The sequence below is a fragment of the Mizuhopecten yessoensis genome, unplaced genomic scaffold, assembly GCF_002113885.1.
Source record: "Mizuhopecten yessoensis strain PY_sf001 unplaced genomic scaffold, ASM211388v2 scaffold11183, whole genome shotgun sequence".
Lineage (NCBI taxonomy): Eukaryota > Metazoa > Mollusca > Bivalvia > Pectinida > Pectinidae > Mizuhopecten > Mizuhopecten yessoensis.
Window position 1 is genome coordinate 666,611 of NW_018408921.1, and position 21,126 is coordinate 687,736.

General features: G+C 37.4%; 1 protein-coding gene across 1 annotated transcript in view; it reads right to left on the reverse strand.

Annotated features, from left to right (window-relative positions):
• The window catches only part of LOC110440510 (neuroglobin-like), a 47,217-nt gene extending 28,668 nt beyond the window's left edge, over positions 1-18,549 (reverse strand). Inside the window, exon 1 of the mRNA XM_021483630.1 lies at positions 17,965-18,549. Within this exon, the coding sequence (XP_021339305.1) occupies positions 17,965-18,146 (182 nt within the window). The 5' untranslated portion in view covers positions 18,147-18,549. The remainder of the gene's footprint in view (positions 1-17,964) is intronic.
• Positions 18,550-21,126: the final 2,577 nt, after the last annotated feature.

The window sequence follows — 21,126 nt, forward strand, 5'->3', positions numbered from 1 at the left end:
GCAAAAATCGATTTTTTTTTAGATTTCTGTACATGCTGTGTATTTTGAGAACCAATTTTCTACAGACCAAGGCATTGACATCCAGTCTGACGAGAAATGTTCATCTTTTATTGTAATTTACTTGAATTGATGTCATTACGGAATCGACGTCTCTTGCAGGGTCAAAGCTTTGCTAGCATGATAGTTTTCAATTTATTTATTATTATTGATATCAAATGTAAGCCTATCTGTGCTTGTGATATTTTAAAATATATGTATTTTGTTTGGGTAAATGTGAAAATTTAAGGTTATTTTGGGGGAAATAGATATTACATAATAAAATAATGAATAGAAAATACACGCGAGTGAAAATTAGGGAATAGCAGCACAAAATATTGCAATATACTAGAATATCCATTTGAATTTAACCAAGGCATGTACGCATTATACAATAATAATGTAATACATTACAATTCAAAGGTAAATATAACAATACTTTTACGCATCCATTGCATTTACATTATATTTCAATTTCAATTTTTTTTTTTTTTTTTTTTTTTTTTTTTTTTTTTTTTTTTAAATGTTTTGAAATATGACAATTTTTGTGTACCCGTTGGCGATACTTTTAAATCCCAGCAAAGGCATATTTTGTTTACAGCTTTGATGAATATGAAAGTATGACAGTCTTATTCGGTCAACCTCGGCTGATTCCGGTACCCTTCATCAATAGGTACGGAATTTGCCGAGATGTGACGAGTTCGACAGTATCAGTTATGCTTGACGTGCCATTTTGCTGGCAAAGCTTTAAAACATTAAAACCCAATCACAGCGCGCCTGTCGCAGTCTCAAAGGAGGTCATACAAACCTGTACTCTTGTACTTGTACGTTTAGTGATAATTGTAATTTAATATCCGTGCATACGATGACGTTTATCGATTCGCGTAAAATCTCTATACTAACGCATGACACATAATGATTTTACTAAATAAGCACTCATCAAATCATGTCAAACTCGACGTTAAATTGCAAAAATGAGTTAGCTCGGTATAACCATACATCGATTAGCGTGAGATCTAATTATCCCAACCGAAGAAAAATGACTGATTATCGATTTTTCAATAATAGACAACTAAAAACAAATTCGGTGATTTAATTATCATATGCGACAGAAAGGAATGCATTACTCTATGATGGTATCAGAGAGCATAATTCGCTATCAGTTATCTACGTATTGTAATTGAACTGAAGGAACTAATTATCCCGGCTGCAGTTGTTATTACTTAGATCAAAGTGTACAGCAGGTGTCTGCATGTCAAAAACATGAAATGGTACAAAATAGGTTTACAGAAAAATGTTTACATAACGAAATACAATTGTAGAAATAAACGGGAAAAATCCTTTCTTTGTAGGTTTATTTAATTTTCTAATCCTAGGAGATAACCAAATGGGTAATATTCTTTAATGTCTTTAATTAGTTTCTCCAACATCGAATTCATAATTTGTAGCAAATCGGATCTTCCGTGACCTACTATTGTTGATGTGACGTCGTTGCATTGTTTACGTGATGTCATAAGTTAAGGATTGACCTTCTGAAGGTTAATACTTATATTCACATCAAAAACATTTTTAAATGTTGCAATACGCAGGTAAAAACCAGCCTAATCAGGTTGCTACGATGGTAACTACGGTAGCCGAGGTTCCGGTGAATCTACATCGATATATGAGTAAATTTAGAAAATCCACAGTGAACAAAACTATTATTTCCTTTCATAGCTTGTAAATTTCAAATTCAGTAATATCAAAAGCCATTCGAACATATGTTTTCATTTACAACAGTCGTCATGGAGTAACGCGGTCGAATGTTTTAGAGCGAAGCCACCACTGTTTACGTTACCGTCAAAGACATTTGAATGTGCATCTATGGAATACGAAGTTTATCAGTATCACGTTGTTGTATAAGTCGACATAATGGATCCAGTATATGTTCAATGTATCAAGAAGGTGAAGGAACCAATCAATGGTTATCATCCGACTGTTATCTCGCTGAAGCGTTATGAACAGCGCCATTTTTGAAACGGGTATAAATCCGCCTAGCCTTTTTTTCACTGCGTATACGCTTATTAATACGCAATCAGAGTTAACTAAGCTAAATAAGGGAGAAATGTAAATATATTGTTAAGACAAGGGATCCCCCGTCTTTACCCTAGGAACTCTCTAGTGTTTCATATACACGTAGTCAGGATCCTTAAGGAAGTACAAAGCTTAAGCAATACAAAGAAACCTGACTCTGTTATAAACTCGCATTTCAAAAAGTGAAGTGGTTCCCACGTGTATTGCATGAGTGCAGTCACAGATAAACAGCTTCAGATTTATCCGTGATTATAAAAGTGTAGCTATTTGAAGGACACTCGGGAGAAGAGAATGGAGATGAGCAGCTCCCGTGTGCACTTGTAATGGCTCTTTTAATTGAAGATTTGGTGCCCAGCAGGCTGTTTAAAGCACCTTTGATCCCCGCTGTTTCTCGCGTTTCAAGAATGCACCAATAACAATTACTGCTCCTCAGGGTAGTCAGACTAGGGTACATAATTGATTAATTAAATATATTAGTTTCTCTTCAAACTATTTTAATTTCAGAAAAAGCACTTGATTGTGTTTTTAATAAATACTTAAACAAAAGAGATAGTGTACATTAATAATTGAACATTGACAAAAATACAATTGAGTCAGGTCAGGAACCGTCATCAGCCACGATGGTTTTAAAAACCGTAGCTGAGAGGAAGGCTGAAATAATCAATAAGTTGATGAAAAGCAAGATTTTTATTAAATTAAAATTGACATTAATAAAGTCCTCTGCAGATTCGAGGAAAATTTAGGCCTGTTTTACATTTTGTATCTCACTTCATGTTATTATGATATGAAGCGACGAGACGGGGAGTTCCGCTGGCAGGGTTGTGGGGGGTTTTCTTGGTGTAAAAGTCCCGCGTTTTTCTATTTTTTTCTTTTTTATTTCTATCTTCAAACATTCAAATTTCTAACAACTTAATCTTCGTAAAACGCATGACAACATGTAATTTTTATTTCTTTTGAAAGAGACTTAAGCAAAAACGTCAAAATAGTGAAAATTCTAAAATTAGACTTTTTTTGGTACTGTTAACCTTTAGTGTACCTTGTCATAAAGATATTACCGAACTGAAAGGTTTTCAACAACAAAAGTGAGTATACGTCACTTCCTTCTCTCTGTAAATTTGAGACGTACATCTTGGTATTGGCCTTGATTTTGAAAGGAAACTCGTATACACAGACCACCAACATCTGGTTATCCAGTGTATAAAGTTTCTTCATATTAGTTTCAGCGAGGAAAAACAGTCGAGGCAAAACGAAAATCAGAAATGTAATCGGGCATACAGGCGAACAAAATATATACAGACGACCAAAAAATTCCCTTTGTGGGATAGATCATGCCAATTTAAACGTGTGTGTAAATAAATAAATGGGCATTAAATAGAATCGAGTCCTTTTTGTGAATCGTGGTTCCCACAGCAGCTCATGGCCGAAGTCTGGGCCATTCGAAAGGAAGGGGGTGCAAATTGAAATTAAACGAGTCAAAACCCCGGAAGAGGGTTCTTGGGAACGTAGTTCCCACAGAGGCTGTAGAATGTAAAGCATGGTAGGGCCAGAAGATATTTTCGATCAAATATTGATTTGTGAGGGGGCAAATCCCCCACTTCCACCCCGGGGACTACTGCCACGAAGCTTTTACATGTAATATCTGATGCAATACTATTAACTACGAAATGATTTTCTCAAATTCAATTCATTGACAAGCCAGCATATTGTAATTGCTATTGGGTAATGTGTTCTGTTGTATCGTTAACGAGGCGTGTCTAACCACAGACGGATCTGAAACATCAGTTCCGTGCCATTAACGTCTGTTAATTACAGGGTTTTTATATGAAATATGGTTACATGTAGACAGAATCGATGATGATATCATACGCGGCCGGGCGGTTAACATTCAAGATCGACTGGTCCATGTTCCCCTGGGGTAACCTCCAATATCGACTGGTCCATGTTCTGCTTGAGGTAACCTCCAATATCGGCTGGTTCATGTTATGCTGGGGTAACCTCCAAGATCGACTGGTCCATGTTCCCCTGGGGTAACCTCCAAGATCGACTGGTCCATATTCCCCTGGGGTAACCTCCAAGATCGACTGGTCCATGTTCTGCTTGAGGTAACCTCCAATATCGGCTGGTTCATGTTCTGCTGGGATAAACTCTAAGATCGACTGGTCCATGTTCTGCTTGAGGTACCCTCCAATATCGGCTGGTTCATGTTCTGCTGGGATAACCTCTAAGATCGACTGGTCCATGTTCTGCTTGGGCTAACCACAAAGATCGACGATCACATGTGCTCCATGTTCTACTTTGGGTTCTTCATAAGGAGTCGAACCCAGGTTTCCAGATCACCAAATTTGTGCTCTTCCTATTAAGTTTAAGGGGAATCGATTGCGCTAAAGGGAAATTCCTCTATAGTCGAGTAAGTAACAGGCGATTTAATCGTCGCCTTGAGTTTTGTGAAGCACGTCCATACTTGTTAAAACGGTTTACCCCTGCAATACGCTTCCATGGAAAGTCCTGGTCCTCGGGGTTCACAGAGTACAACAACCCTGTGTGTGAAGTGTTCTCCTCTAAGAGTCAAACCTAGCGCTACAGATTGCTTTTTCCAGTGCCATACCGATTGAGCTTAATGGAAATTCCCTCCTCTCGCTGTATAAGTAACAAGCGAAAAGATGGTACTCCGCTGTTACTGATAGAATAAGTGAAGAATAATACATTTGGTGTACAGGAACATTATGAAAAAATAAAACATGATAGCATGTCATATCGCTGGTTATTACAAGCCTGTTACGTAGGCATGCTTTTTATGTAACGAGACATCAGAACTTTATCGACTTTCTACATGCCAAAGATGCATTACAGATGTTAAGGATGCTCGTGCCGTCAAAAAACTGTAAATATGCGGTAGAAACGTGTTTTTTTTTTTTTTTATCTGGCATGCATTTCCATTTCGTTAATCATTTCTAAGGGAAACAAAATCACGGCTTATCGGATGTTTAAGAAAAATCATACAGATGAAATGAATAAAGGGAAACAACAAATTGTGTTCTGAGAGTAAAACGCAACGGAGGCAAAGTGGGGTTCGAACCCTGGACCTCCGATCATTATACTGGTGCTCCAAGCAAATGAGCTACCTGGTCATCGGTAGTATCCATGGCCTTTCGCGCTAGACATATCCAAGATATAATTAAGGGGGGTGGGGGTAACTCTATGCATGGAAAACTACAGTGGAATTCTCTAGTATTTTGTCTGGAAAAGGGATCCTTAACGATATTTCTATAAATCATCTTGTCGTATAGATGCTTCTTTGAAATGAGCTCGTAGTGTACGAAATATTAATTTCACCTGAACATTTTATCAGGTGACTATGTAGTTTCATGAAACCAACAGCGGTAACATTACGACCCGCGTCATATAAGCCAATGTCATTTTGAAAAAAGATGTTTGCCACACTTTTGTGCAAAATTCCGAATATTCGTTTATGAAATAACAAAAGATTTTGTCAAAAGGATTTTGGTTTCGTTGTCTTTTGTTCATTCTAAGATAACGTTTATATTTACCGCCTATTTACAGGTTAACCGCTAGCAGGACATGGATTGACCGATGTTTTTGGTTAACCAATAGGAGAACACGGATTCGTCTATTTTTAAGGGAAACCCCCAGCAGAACTTTGATTCGTCGATATTTCAGGTTGACCACCAGCAGAAGATTGAATCGTCGAGCCTTGAGTTTAACCCCCAGCAAAAACACGGATTGACCGATTTTTTTGGTTAACCAATAGGAGAACACGAATTCGTCTATTTTTTAGGTTAACCCCGAGCAAAACTTTGATTCGTCGATATTTTAGCTTAATCTCCATCAGAAAATGGAACCGGTCGAAAATGCCTTAAACGAGTGAGGCACGAATTGTTTAGATAATCTCTTTCTTCATGCTTTCGATTTCATTTTAATCTAAAAACCGTGAATTTTCACAAAAAGTTGAACACTTCCCTTCAAACCTGTAGACGACATGACATTGATTGAGACTACTTGAAAAAGAATTATTTCATTTTTGCGTCAAATTCAATCAAACCTGTCAAGAGTAGTTGTAATTTATTCATTTATTTCAAAACGAAGTAACACCTAGGTATTTGAACAAAAGTAGATTTTTTTTGGTATTTCAAGTGCCGCCTGGATACAAAACGCAAATACGACCGCTAATTCAATTTAAATAGTTAAAGCAAGTTAAAAGATAAGGTCGATCTACGAGAAGTAACCTCCGGCGTTCCATGCACCAAAAGCAATTATGATAATATCAAACTATGTACCTCATATATACTCTATCATGCTTTAGGTTTGGTGAGGTCAACGTTGAAATATTCCCATATTTACTCTTCAAACCTTTAGCGATGTGAGATGTTCGCGTTGGCGATACGTAGTGTTGATCACAGGGAGCTGCTAATTCGTTACAGCTATATTTGGACCTAAACTAAGGTGTTCAGAGCAATGTTACATGTTTTAGGGGTTTAGATCGACTTCCAGTAAAAATGACACCCCAATGATCATATATACGAGAAGGGAGGAAAGTTCTCGATGTCGAAATGTCGACCCCACCTAATTTTCGTGTATCAAAAACAACAATTCTAGTTAATATACGGGAATGTGCTTAGTACCGTTCGAAAGATGGATCATTTTTCTTTAATAAGTTCTAATATCCACGTAAAATGTATTCTCCTTCCGTGGACATGAACTCTATTTCCTCCAAAAACACACGCCATTTCAGAGTTTCCAAATTTTTTCGCAATCAGACTGCCACTTGTTTTTAATATTAATGAGTTTGACGTCAGTCGCGTGCCGCGACCCGTGGTGTGATTGGCTGGAAGTGCAGCCATTTTTTCGCTAAACCAACCAACACTGAATGTTTCAGCACGCGCTGACCTCAACCTCATTAATATTTTTAAAAAAAAGTGGCAGGCTGACTGCGAAAAAACTTGGAACCTCTGAAATGGCAAGTGTTTTTGGAGGAAACGGAGTTCATGTCCACGGAAGGAGAATACATTTTACGTGGATATATAAAGTTTTTCAAAGAACAATTATCCATCTTCCAACGGTACTAAGCATTTTCCCGTAGATTAACTAGAATATTTTGATACAAGAAAGCTAGGGGGGGGGGGGGGGGGGGGGCCCGACATCGAGAGCTTTCCTCCCTTCTCGGATATATGATCATCGGGGCGTCATTTTTACCGGAAGTCGATCTAAACCCCTAAAACATGTAAAATTACTCTGAACACCTTAGCTTAGATCCAAATATAGCTGTAACTAATTATCAGGTCCCTGTGGTGTCGATGTGTTCGTATGAGTGCTGTGACACCATATAGAGATTAAACCAAGTTCTTCTGTATGACAGCTTCATTTCAATAAGGCACAGTGTATATACTTATATAGAAACAAGAGACTAGGCGTCCAACTCAATATACGAAAGTGTATAAGTCACGAGGTGTTGTGCTTCGTTAGCTGTACGGGCCCGCTCTCTCCCTGTACAACCAATTTACCAATATTTATGAGCTCCGGCCCACCTACGTCCAAACTTGCACACGGCACTAAGGTTATCACGCTTTGGTTCGTCACTGCCCTGGTCAGCCGATTGACGTACATGCATGTAGATACCTTTTCGTACACGGTTTAGTACTTGGATATTAAAAGGTTTAAAGAAACATACATGTCGCCCTGGCCTGTATATATATATATATATAATTATTTCAGCGTGTCGTTGCAGTGTTTATCAAAGCACTGACTTAGTAAACATAAACATTAGCGCAAAATTTCCTCTTTTAAAGAAGTCGAAATATCTCCTAAGAACAAAAACGGCACAGAAACAAATTCTAGCTTTTTTCCTATTATTGTGAATCGCGATATGTACGCGAGACAGATTTTTCGCGGTAATTTACGGAGAAGTTTGGATTTTGCTCATTTGTAGGCGCTTTCGCCCTTTTCGGTAACCCAAAGAAGGATTACAGATAAACATATTTTGAATATCACATATATTGTTTTTAAGAGATATCGCATTGTGTTTCCTCTCAAATTCAAAATTCTCCACGAAAACAAATCATCTGAATCAAAACACGAAAATCAGTATTCGCGAGAATTAAATAATTGACAGTATGAATATTCAAAGGTTAGTTACGTCTTAACATCATAACAGGTTTTTTTTTATTGTGTTGACATGTACCATGACACATAGCGTATAAAAGAACTGTACCGAAAGGAGCTTTTTTCTGTAGCATACAGTTACTGGCTGAGTTTGAGAGCAACGACTGTTTGCTTAATCTCGCAGATGAGATGTCCATTAGCAGCGAACATATGCTAACTAACAACTGATGCTTCGTTAAATACCACACTCCCTTGCGGAAAACGTTAATAAATACAGTATGCAGTGTTTTGTTACTATTTCTTTGTTAAGCGCTGGTATAAACCAATGAATGATTAACACATACATTATGTTGGACCCGACGCTAAAATTGTTGAATAAGGTTGATGAGATGTTAACCGAAAGCTCAGTGAAGATTTTTTTTACCTCATAACAATACCATGCTGGGATCCGACCGAAGTATCAGCAAAGGAATAGGAAGGGGGTTGGTACTGCCTTACTGGCAAGCTAGCTTGTTCAGCGATGCGGTAAAACGTCGGGACGTGCTCACTATAGTTCAGCAATGTTGAGCGTTGTCAGTGGTCGCATGGTTGCCCGGCTGCACCTTACATTTGGTGGTAGCGAAGTGGATCTTTGGCATCATGTAAATATGTTAAAATCTTTAAACAACTTTTTTACTAAATAACCAAAAGGCCCAGGATGATGATATTTGGCCAATATTATGCTAGGATAAAGCACTACCAAGTTTGTTCGAATGAATGACCATCGCCCATNAGGGGGGGGGGGGGGGGGGGGGGGGGGCAAATATGTTTAAACATTTAAACAATTTCTTCTAAATAACCAAGAGGTCTAGGGTGTTGATATTTGGCCAGAAGCATGCTTTGATAAAGGGCTACCAAGTTTGTTCAAATAAATGACCTTCACCCATACACAAGGTCACAGGGGTCAAATATGTTGAAATATTTAAACAACTTCTTCTGAATAACCAAAAGCTTCAGGGTGATTAAATTTTGCCAGTAACATGCGGGGATGAAGCGCTACTAAGTTTGTTCATATGAATTACCTTCATCCATATTCAAGGTCACAGGGATGACCTTTTCCATATTCAAGGTCACAGGGGACAATTGTCCCGAAAACCTTTGAACGACTTCTTCTGAATAACCAAAAGCTTCAGGGTGATTAAATTTTGCCAGTAGCATGCGGGGATGAAGCGCTACCATGTTTGTTCAAATGAATTACCTTCATCCATATTCAAGGTCACAGGGATGACCTTTTCCATATTCAAGGTCACAGGGGCAATTGTCCCGAAAACCTTTTAACGACTTCTTCTGTATAAGCAAAAGGTCCAGGGTGATGATATTTGGCCAGAGGGATGTTGGCATAAAGGGCTACCAAGTTTGTTTAAATGAATGACCTTTGCCCATACTCGAGGTCACAGGGGTCAAATTTGTTGAAATATTTTAACGACTTCTTCTGAATAACTAAAGCATACAGGGTGATTGCTTGTTGATGTGAATGACCTTGACATACGTTCATGGTCACATCTGGTCGGTAGTGCATAAATATTAAAATGTCATATTTTCAATAAACAAAACGTATAAGGGGGTGACATTTGGCAAGTTGCATTCTGGGAAGAAGGGCTATGAAGTTTGTTCAACTTAATGTTCAGGGTTGTCTTTTTAAGGTCACATGCGTCAAATGTGTTTTAATCGTTTAACAGCTTCTTCTGAATGACTTGAAGTCAAGACACTGATGTTTTGCCTGTAGCTTATTTTAGTCCACTTTTAAGGTTACAATTGTGAGATTAATACCACGTGAACGATACAGGCCTATTGGGCCTCTTGTTCTTTATAGGTCAGATACACATTGCCCTGACATTGGAAGTCGACCGCACGCTTACGTGCACACTAATGTCCAAATATATAACTTGAGTAGGCAGTCATAGCCAATATGAATATCAACCGGAAATGACCGGCTCCATGAAGCGCGCTCATGTTAAACTTGTAAATTGCTGTAAGCGTGGATGGTTTTCGGATTGCAGTCTTTAAGTCAATATAAATGTCAAACACATTACAGGGAAACTGCAGGAAGCGCAATAAAATATCCTGTAATCAGTTGGAATTTCTATTGTTTAACAATAAGTACATGAAAGCAATACAACACTTTTATTGACATTTTGACTTTTGCTTGAAATCTTTAAACAAAAGATATACCTGCTCAATTTGTTATCACCAAACTGAACGAATAAATCGGCTAAACCAATAGAACTATTTTCTTGTCGGCGGATACGCCAAAAAAACTGGTCTGGGCCAATTGGCAACACGTTGGTAACTTGTATCTAGCTAAAAACCCGATGTTAATACTATTCGACCATTTTGAATAATTTGCTGGGTTCTTTCGGCATGGTACTTCAATGAGGTAGCACTTTAATTTCGCCAGCAGATACCGCCTCCATTACACACCCATACATTATGCACACTTACGAATGTCTTCATTGATATTTGCTGTTAATAGAATACTTGACCATATAAACTAATCTGTTAAGTGCTCTTTATAGCATCGCCCATTTTTGATTAATATCATCTTATTAAAAATAACTAACAACACGCGTGAATTATGGTGCAATATAGAACGAAGTCGAAAAGGAACGAAATGTTTCGGAAAATAATTAACACATGTTGCTTCGGTCTAAAATAATTATTTTTCAACTTATTTTAAGTTTTGCATTCTAGTATTGATTATATCTTTTCTATATGTTATTGGATGAGCTTTGGTGTCTATTTCCGCGTCTATAACGGAAGATGACCTAGAACATCTTATGTAAATAAGGCTGTTAGTTTGAGCACGCAAATTTTCGTCACGTTATGCTTTGTTTTCATTTTATCGACTGTCAATGTAACATTTTACGTCGTGATTTCTAGACGCTGCAGCAAAGTGGTCATATCGTTCTAGTATACCGACGAAGAAACGTTTAGATATGTACATGCACGCGTGTACCTTCAATCAAAAACACTCATTCACCCAAGACCACACAGTCAAACTCGGTTCAAATGTTAACATGCAATACGATGGATTTCTTTTTAGAAAAATGCTGCACGTGCTTGGCTTATTGAGAAAACAAAAACAAACAAAAAACAGGCACGCACAGGTATTATTGTCCAACAAAACATGGCTTTTAGCCATGAAATGTGTCGATTAATTGCGGAAGTGGCAGGATATTAAAAATAATTTATGATGTGACTTTGATTGTATGTGATAAAAGCTAATGAGAACGTGATTTGCATATTGAGTTCAGAACTCGTTTTGCTAGAAATATCCAAACGGTGATTTTCATATAAATATTCAACGTTTATACAAATTATTCATATGCATGGTTTACAATAATAACCGACGGTTAATATACACTAAATGTCAAATATATAGTCCTATCTAAAAAGGGAAATGAAAAACAAATGTACGAACAATAGAGACGACAAGCTTGCTACGCTAGGATCGATAAACGTTCTTTGTTATTGTAGTGCGGGCAATAGAGCGGTCTAACGACTCGATTAAAAGAAAGGCTACAAATTATTTAACAATACATGTCGACAAACCAGGGTTTAAAGGGTTGCGGGGTCCACTACTAATCACCTGTTGTTGTCCTTTAACGATATGGCGCGTTCATCAACTTTAACATGATTTGTCATTACCAACTTGATACTGGTACGTATACCCCACCCGGTACTATCTGAGGGTATTATAAGTTTGCACTCTGCGTGTTAGGTATGCATCACTTTGTCAAGTGTATATCTCTTATATACAAATGCAAAATGTGTATGTTAGAACCTTTTTGGAATGGCAGAGTGTCGGATGCTAAAATCGGGTCTCGCGCCCAATTATCAATCGGGAACCGTCGACACTTTCCGTAGACGATCAGTTATTTCTCCGTTTACGGAAAGTGCCGACGATTCCCGATTGGTCTGGTATATCACTTGATATGGTACAGTGTCTCGAACTAAAACTGGGTATTGTAACCTACTATAAACAGTGTCATGACTTTTTGTTTGTTTTTAACGGGCCTATTTAATGTAATTTCTCCGTTTACGGAAAGTGCCGACGTTTCCCGATTGGTCTGGTATATCACTTGATATGGTACAGTGTCTCGAACTAAAACTGGGTATTGTAACCTACTATAAACAGTGTCATGACTTTTTTGTTTGTTTTTAACGGGCCTATTTAAAAACCATATTTTGCCTGGAGGCTGAAGGAGTAAATAAATTCTTTGGAATATTCTGCCTTGTTTTACTCTATAAACATGCACATCTAGGGATGGAGAAGGATCGACTTGCTGTATTCCGCTACATGTTTGTATAATGCGACTAATATGACCTGCTGCAGAACTAGGGATTTTCTTCTATAATAATATAATGATACACAACATTTTATATAGCGCCCTATCCACCTTACATAAGCCACTCTAAAGTGCTTTACAGAACATAGATATACAATTAATACAATTAGCACAACATTAATCAATATCATTTTGAGGAATTCGCAGGAGCTGCCTTATCAGGCGCTAACTACTAGTCCTATGCCACCTGTTCACCTATGTGTGTATGCCTGCGTGTGTGCTGGAGATGTAATGTGTTCTGTTTGTATTGGGACCGTGTTTCCAACGGCATGTTGTATAGTGCCACCTCACTTGAATGATACAGGACTGATACTGCAACATCCATCCCAGATCAATGTATACTACACCTGGGTTGTTGGAGTTGTGTGGGCAGGAGAAAAACACTTTCTCTGAATATCCATGCGTACGACGACTTTGGGGAACGAGCCCCGGCCGCCTGCGTGGAACGTTTTCTCTAGATCCAAGACTGATCTACTGTCATCATGGTAACATTTAAGGTGTCTACATTTTTCCTATGCTTATAAACCTTCTTATTATAATCCTTGTGGTCTCCATAGGCACCTCTGGTAAACCCATTGTGAGAAAAACAGTTTCAATATAAATCTTCTTAATACAAGTGTTTATTGATCCAAAGTATCTTCTCCACCAATATAACGTTTGGTAACTTCGGAAAACCACATGTCTTAAGATTTAAGAAATTCTCCTGATGGAATATTAGAAGTATGTTTCTGCCATTTCCACAGTGCCGATTTTTTACAGCAAGACTGCACCATTAAAATAGGTACTGAGAAGCGTTATGTAAATATGAATGTTCTTAATACGCTCCCTATTGAAGCAGATTCAATGCTCCAGACCTTGAGATTCTTTCTGATTCTAATATTTAAGCACGGAACTGCTTTCATTTGGCATTTTGTACGGAAATTTGAATGATATTGGGATTACAGCAAAATTGCACGAGGCGTGTTTAACGTTCCCGTAATCCCTGAGGCTTTCATATTCCGTACGAATGCCAACTGAATACGTTTCAATATCTTTATTTACATTTTGTCTATTTCAAAAACGGCACTTCTTGCAAGTTGAATAATTCAATTTTTTCCATGTATCAGCTTTGGAATGTTTCACTAACGAAACGTCGAAAAAGACATAGCAAAGTTTAAGAATATCGATTGCTCGGTAATTATGATGATCAAAGGTATAAAATTCAAACTTTATCTGTCAAAGTGAAAAAACGCAAAGTTTGTTTTAGTCTAGCAATAAAAAATAATCATAACATACAATATTTGATATAGCGCCCTATCTAGCTAACATAAGCCACCCTTAAGCGCTTTACAGTACATATAGATATAACTATTAGTCCTATGCCATCTGGCTAATATCTCCATATGTGTGTATGCGTGCGTGTGTATGTGTGTGCTTGAGATGTAATGTGTTTAAAACATGGATTTGTGTTATGAGTAACGCAGTTTTTCCATACAGATAACCATTGGTGATTTCGCACTCCAATTTTTTCAATATTTATTACAAAATCAGTTTCTCCTGAAGCAGCCGTCAAATATTTAATATTTTCAATATTTCATCTGTACGACCCATACATCCAACTTGGATCTTAATAAGTGAACTTATACGCATTTCAATTCCCCCACTCCCTACCCCCACAACCCAACCCAACCAACCTCCATACACTCGCATCCCCCCACCCCACCCCACTCTTGGCTCGCGAAGTTGACCCCACCCCCACCCCTCACATTTTCTTTAGATCTCATTATTTGATAACATAAGGCAATTTTATATAGGACGTCATGCGGTGGGGGTTAACTTCTAACGTGTCAACTGCTTGGGAGACAGTGAAGGAACAGGAATGTATTTGGCTGCATCCATGCCTTTATCTTTTCTTTTAACCGGACAATCGATACAAGCTCCCGTTGTACATGTCTGATTAAGTGTCATCGATAAGGGCTGCAGCGTCCAGAAAAGCTGGTATTTCACTTCAAGTACGCGTCCTGACTCTTATCTTAAAACTTAAGCGGGTAATTATGACAAATCGTGTTATAAATCAAAACTTATTTGCACTCTGTCGATAGCGGTACGTTGCTGATGGTAAAAATGTCTCATAAAACCTGAATAAAATCGATACACGACTTCATTATGTAATACTGATGATAAAGAAACCTTACCCTGTACATACTTTAAAATACATCTGTTTTGCACACGACTGGAATTTCAAGCTACTGTCCGACGTAAATAGATCCCTAAAATAAATGTTATGTACCGTTGCAGTCACATTGGTACACGTACATATCTATCTTATAGAGACCCATTTAAATGGTTTGTTTGTTTGGTTTGTTTGTGATTTGCGTCCTATGAACAGCTACATTGTATGTCACTTAAGGACGTGCCAGGTTTTGGTGGTGGAGGAAAGCCTAACGACCCAACGTAGGACTCGAACCCGCGGAGGGCTAGTGGTAGCAGAATGTCAGACGCCTTAACCACTAGGCCACCGTGACCCATTGGTGGAGGGCTGGTGGTAGCAGAATGTCCGACGCCTTAACCTCTTGGCCACCAGACCCATTTAATAGCATAGGTTTACTATAAACATATTGTATTGCCTATTAAAATTGAACAAAGGTTTTGGCAAGTTATTACAACTTATCATTGCCATCTTCCGTCCTACATTTACAATTACATGATAACAATGATAATAGGCATAAACATGAAGTTGATACAATAACATTCAAATACACACAATTACAAAACAAATAAACACCGTTTAAAAACTATTGCTGCATTTCATTATATGATGAACATGTCTAAAAACGTAAGTATCAAGGTCCACCAAAATATCTTAAATGCAAAACAAAAGACGCTCTTTTAACTCTATATCTAAGGCTTTCAAATTTTGAAACATTATACGCCTTTCATCGCGAAATAATTGAAACTCAAAAAAAGGTGATCATCGTCCAGAGACAATTGTTAAGTTGCGCTTAATGCAGTGAATCTCTTCAATTTCTAAAATTGATTTAGAAATAAAATACCTTTTCATCTTATTTTGTGGAAAATAAAAATAAAATGTTCTTGAGGATAAAGGCTATTTACATTAACTTCCTCGCAGCATTAAAGATCATATAAACATGTGTGTCTTGAGAGGCATAGCCGGAAAGAGAGAGTTTAAAAAATAAAGTTAAAAAAAACCACAAAAACACACCTGTCGCAAGAATTGTAATAAGGGTACCAGATGTTTATTTGTGTGTAGATATACATATATATCCTTTACAGAAATGTTATCAATCCAGTGCTATTATATGCAATGTAAGTGGTTAAATTGGTAACAAGAGTACTGATTACGCTACATAAAATCACCGACCGACATCTTTGTAGGAGTCAGGTTGAGAGTATGGTGTATGTATCTTCTCAATCATGCTCATGCGATAATGCTGAAAGTTGAGCAAGCAATACGGGCTGTGGTGTTAGGGAAATATGGCATGAATTTTGTTAAATTTGATTGAAAATTTTGTCAGACACATGCGCACCAGCCACTTTCTCAAATCACTGTGTGAATGTCTTGTATCTGTGAAACTGACCTGAAACGTATGACCTTGACCTTCACTTGACCCCGAGAGGTAAATATCAGAATATCAGAATCTTGTGTGAAGTATCATGAAATTTGGTTAAATAGTTCAGTCCGGACATTATGGACAAGCCACATATCTGAATTCCCCATCATCATGTTTAGATTTTGTAGCTATGACCTTGAACTTAAGACCTTGACCTTCAGCTGGTCTCCAGAGACTGAAGTCGAGGATACTTGTGTGAAATTTCATTAAATTTACTTGAAAACTGCGGACAAGCTTAATGTCAATTGCATTTTCCGGTCACCATGAAAATATGCTGTATCTTTGACCTTGACCTTACACATGTGACCTTGGTCAATAAGTCATCTCTAGCGATTGTATCGTTAACCAATTTGTAAAAGTTTGGGAAATTTTGCCGAAAACTATAGAAAGAAACTTGACGATAATCCAGATGTTGACAGAAGGACGGAGAGGATGATGACACTGCTCCTCTCGTCATTAAAGGCGGGCGCGGTAATGGCGTGAACAGTGTATACTGGAGGATAACATAATAGCATTGGGTGCACGTGTATGGATAAGGGAGATCACTCTAATTTTCTTAGATTTTAAACTGCACCGCATACCACACTTATTTTGGTTAGCAGCACCGGACTTTTATATACTCCGACATTTGTATCAAAGAGCAGATACAAAAATNGGGGGGGGAATATACAGAGAGCCCCAGTGCTAAGCGTTGTATCTCAAACGTAGAGGTGTTTTGATAAGCATTTTGCAGACTTTTAGTTTTTTTCCAAACATGTTCATTACGCTCTCCTTTTCCATAGATGCATCTCCTCTAAGGGGATTCGGACCCGGACTTCCTGGTTATCGATTGTGGATTGTATCCACTCACATTCGGCTAATCCTTCGATATTCATTTTGTTCAATTTTTTCTGCAACATCATTGGGAATAATTTAAAAAACATCTACATCGATGAAACGGCCCGAAGCCTATATAATGGTTTTTTGAATGAATAAGGAGGAAAAAGCATTAAGTTATCAGGAAATGGCTTTTCCATGCCTTAAAACAGTAGAAAAGTGGTCCTAAATTCCTCCCTTATCCACTGTTTTACTATGCAAAAACGTTGCCCAACTTTAAGTAGCCACAACATGCAATGGTGATATTATCTTACACAGGAGAGACTCGGTGATATGTGTACACAGGTATGCGCAGAAGAAAATCAATTCATCTTCAAAAAGAAGTATTTCTAAGTACCTTCATATAAGATTTAACGTAAAATGATGTACGTATTTTACTTAGCCAGGAGCAAAAGTTTACCTCACGGAAATAAAGAACGGAACGATCATATCTGACAACAGTTTTGATACGAAAATAAAAGTTATCAAAATGTTGAGAAAAAAAACAAGAATTTATGAGTTACGTGATGAAGATAAATTTCATTTCTTATTTTATCTTCAAGTTTTATTGATTAACGTCTTTATTTAGAATTGCTACATCAAACATCGATACTGTATACGCATAACATATCAATACTTTCAACATAAACAATAAAAATGCGAAAATGTAGTGCACTATTTAAAAGTAGCGACTTAAATAAGGAGAAATAGGAAGAGATACCTAGTTATTTTTCCCTTTCTTTTACGCATAGCAATGTACATGTACTATACTTTTATATGTGTTTGCCGTAATTACCACGCTGTGTCGCTGTGCGTAAACAGTAAGTAGAACTTAAGACTCAAGGTGGTAAAGTACTTGAACTGTATAATGATGAAACACTTACCCAATGAAAGTGATGACCCCAACTTTCTCTATATCCCCCTTTAGAGTAATCCAACAATCCTCAAGCATCTTGATTTCTTCCTCAGTAAGACGCGGCTCCTCCCCCGGGCTTAAATCCGAGGGGGTCGGGGTCTCATTTTCCAAATGTTTTCCTTCGACACTTTTGTCTAACACACAACCCATAGTGTGATTTTTTCTACTAATTCCTTTTGAGTGAATACATTTAAATAATCTCACAAAAATGATTTTCTTTTCTATCTTACAACTCGGCTGAAAAGCAATGCTTGTTTATGTAGCACATAACGCACGTTTCATCACATTTTGATCAACACAGCTTCAGACGTAGCGCATCAACACATCCGTAGCACAACCAGACATATTAATATTTAACCAGTACGATTGAAAGAGCGCGTGACATGGACCGATGCTCGCTACCGATAAATCTCAGTAGTTTGTGCGGTTAGTACAGGGAACTCATATCGTGTGTTTAAATTGCTGAAGAATATATCCTTACATTGGTGGTTCTGTATTATAAACTGCGATCGATAAAGCGGTGCGGGGGAACCCATGAGAACTAAACCATGAGTGAGCTATCACGTGACTCTCGTTAACAACGTACATAACATTTGAGAAATAGCACGCTCTGTGTTCATTTCAATTCGACAAGTTGTTAGGTGTCGGTGACACTGTCCAGAAGCGGATATAGGGATGTGGAAAACCCATCCCACACTCCTTCTCATTTAAAATAAAAAATGAGTAAAAAAGGGTTAGCAATAATACCAATAAAAATAATCCAATAATAAAACGAGAGGAATAATCCGCCCAATGCCGAACCCGATTTACTAATTACTGGTAACTATATCTGTTTCATTTGAATGAGCGCATATGATTGGCTACATAAATGAAATAGAAACGTATTAAGTTTCTGAATGACATTATATAGTTCACGAATTTGGTTCAGGATTATCGGATCAGAGGCTAGACATTATGGTAGAATATACTATCTAGTAGAGGACGTACACTGCTTCATGGTCCTATACGAACATACAATCAGTGTGTCTTAACCTCTGTCATTTAACTACCTAGCCTACATCTACTTCTAATCAATACCATGTCGCCCTGGATTCAATTTAAATTATTGATTTGAGAAGCTAATCAAACCTTGGGCAGATAGATTTATGTGGTATTCAAGTCTGTTAATTGTAATTAGCAGTAATCTAATAAAGAAATAATGGAAATATTGACGCCAAAGATAAAAGTTGAATTGTTTACCCTTAGAATAACGTTGAACATACCGATATACAATTTAGATAGCTTTGAAAAGAACAGACAAGAATGGAACAATATTCAGGCAAAATATTGAACATAACGGTCCGACATTGACTGAACAGTACGGTATTAACTTATAGGTCAAGCATTGAACCATTGAACAAAGCAGTTAAACATTGAACCTTTAACAGTAAAATATTGAACATATTCGCTAAATATTGAACAAACTGTTCAAGTATTAAAAGCATTGGTCAATCAATGAACATATGATGGAGAAATATTGAACATATTATGGCCAAATATTGAACATATTATGGCCAAATATTGAACATATTATGGCCAAATATTGAACATACTGTTCAAGTATTAAAAGCATTGGTCAAGCAATGAACATATTATGGCCAAATATTGAACATATTATGGCCAAATATTGAACATATTATGGCCAAACATTGAACATATATCTATGTATTATGGCCAAATATTGAACAAACTGATCAAGTATTAAAAGCATTGGTCAAGCAGTGAACATATTATGGCCAAATATTGAACATATAATGGTAAATTATTGATCAAACTGATCAAGTATTAAATGCATTGGTCAAGCAATGAACATATCGCTTAAATATTGAACATATCGCTCCAGATATTGAACAAATTGATCGACTATTAAATGCATAAGCCAAGTATTGAACATACCTGAAAAACCACGGACTATAGTTAGAATGCATTCGACATAATAGTACTGTTCAAATACTAAACATTCAAGTTTTCCCATCAAGCACCAGTTTCACAAACAAATTCCATCAAAAAATGTTGAGTATTTCCTTCGAAGCGGTAATCTGTGTAAAAGATCATTTTGACGCTCATCACCCATCCTACTTTTAATCACTCATCAATTCCTATAGTCCGAATTATTCTGACGTTTTATCGACTTTTTTATATCGGTCTGTCGTCGATTAATGTCGTTAATCGACGACAGACCGATATAAAAAAGTCGATAAAACGTCAGAATAATTCGGACTACAATTCCTAATCTCCACGTGCTTATTCTCACTCTTAAATCTTCATTCTCATCCTCCCACTTCTGCACTTCTGCACCACCCTCTGGAGTTACCTTCCTTCTTTTTGTATTGCTTTTGTTTTCATTTGATTGTGGCACGACTGGGCCGGGGTACTATCGCTGGTAAAACTACTCGTAGCTCAGTCAGTTAGAGTAACAGTACAGTAAACTGTGGTCAGGGATACAAATCTTGATCATTAGAATTGCATATTTACAATAAGTACCATGCGGTAGATTTGTTGTTGCTGTGGTTTATTTCATCTTTATAAGTTTAAAAAAATTCAGCCATGTATGGTTTTCTTTTCAGAAATGAAAGCTATAGTCTTGCCGGAACAAGGTTTCTGATGCATATTAGCAGGTTTTGGCAGTGACTCAATGATCGTTAAGAAGCGAGTTAGCTCATTCTCCATCACTCGCCCGTTCTGTGTATTTCTGTCCCCGGTCCCGCCTGTCTCGGCCGTATGCTGCATCCCGTATCGCTCATGTTCTAACACTTCTTTTTTATCTGTCATCTCTAAATCCTCATTACCAAGATTATACCGTGCTATAATCAAAGTCATGCGAGTTAGACCCGTTTGTCACCTGTCTTCGGAAACAATAATTAATGCGGCTCCTCCGTCTGGCGTTTTCCATTATCAACAATTCATTGCATGACTGAGTCAAAAGTTCCGCTGTGTTTCATTAAGGAAGTCAGTGTCAGAGCACTAAACCTCTGTGGAATGATCTCCAATCTGCCGTCAGAAAGAATTAAACCCCCACTACAGTAAGAATAAGATTCAAATTGATCTTATAAATCGATATTTTAATTGGTTTTAGATTTGTTGGGTTTTT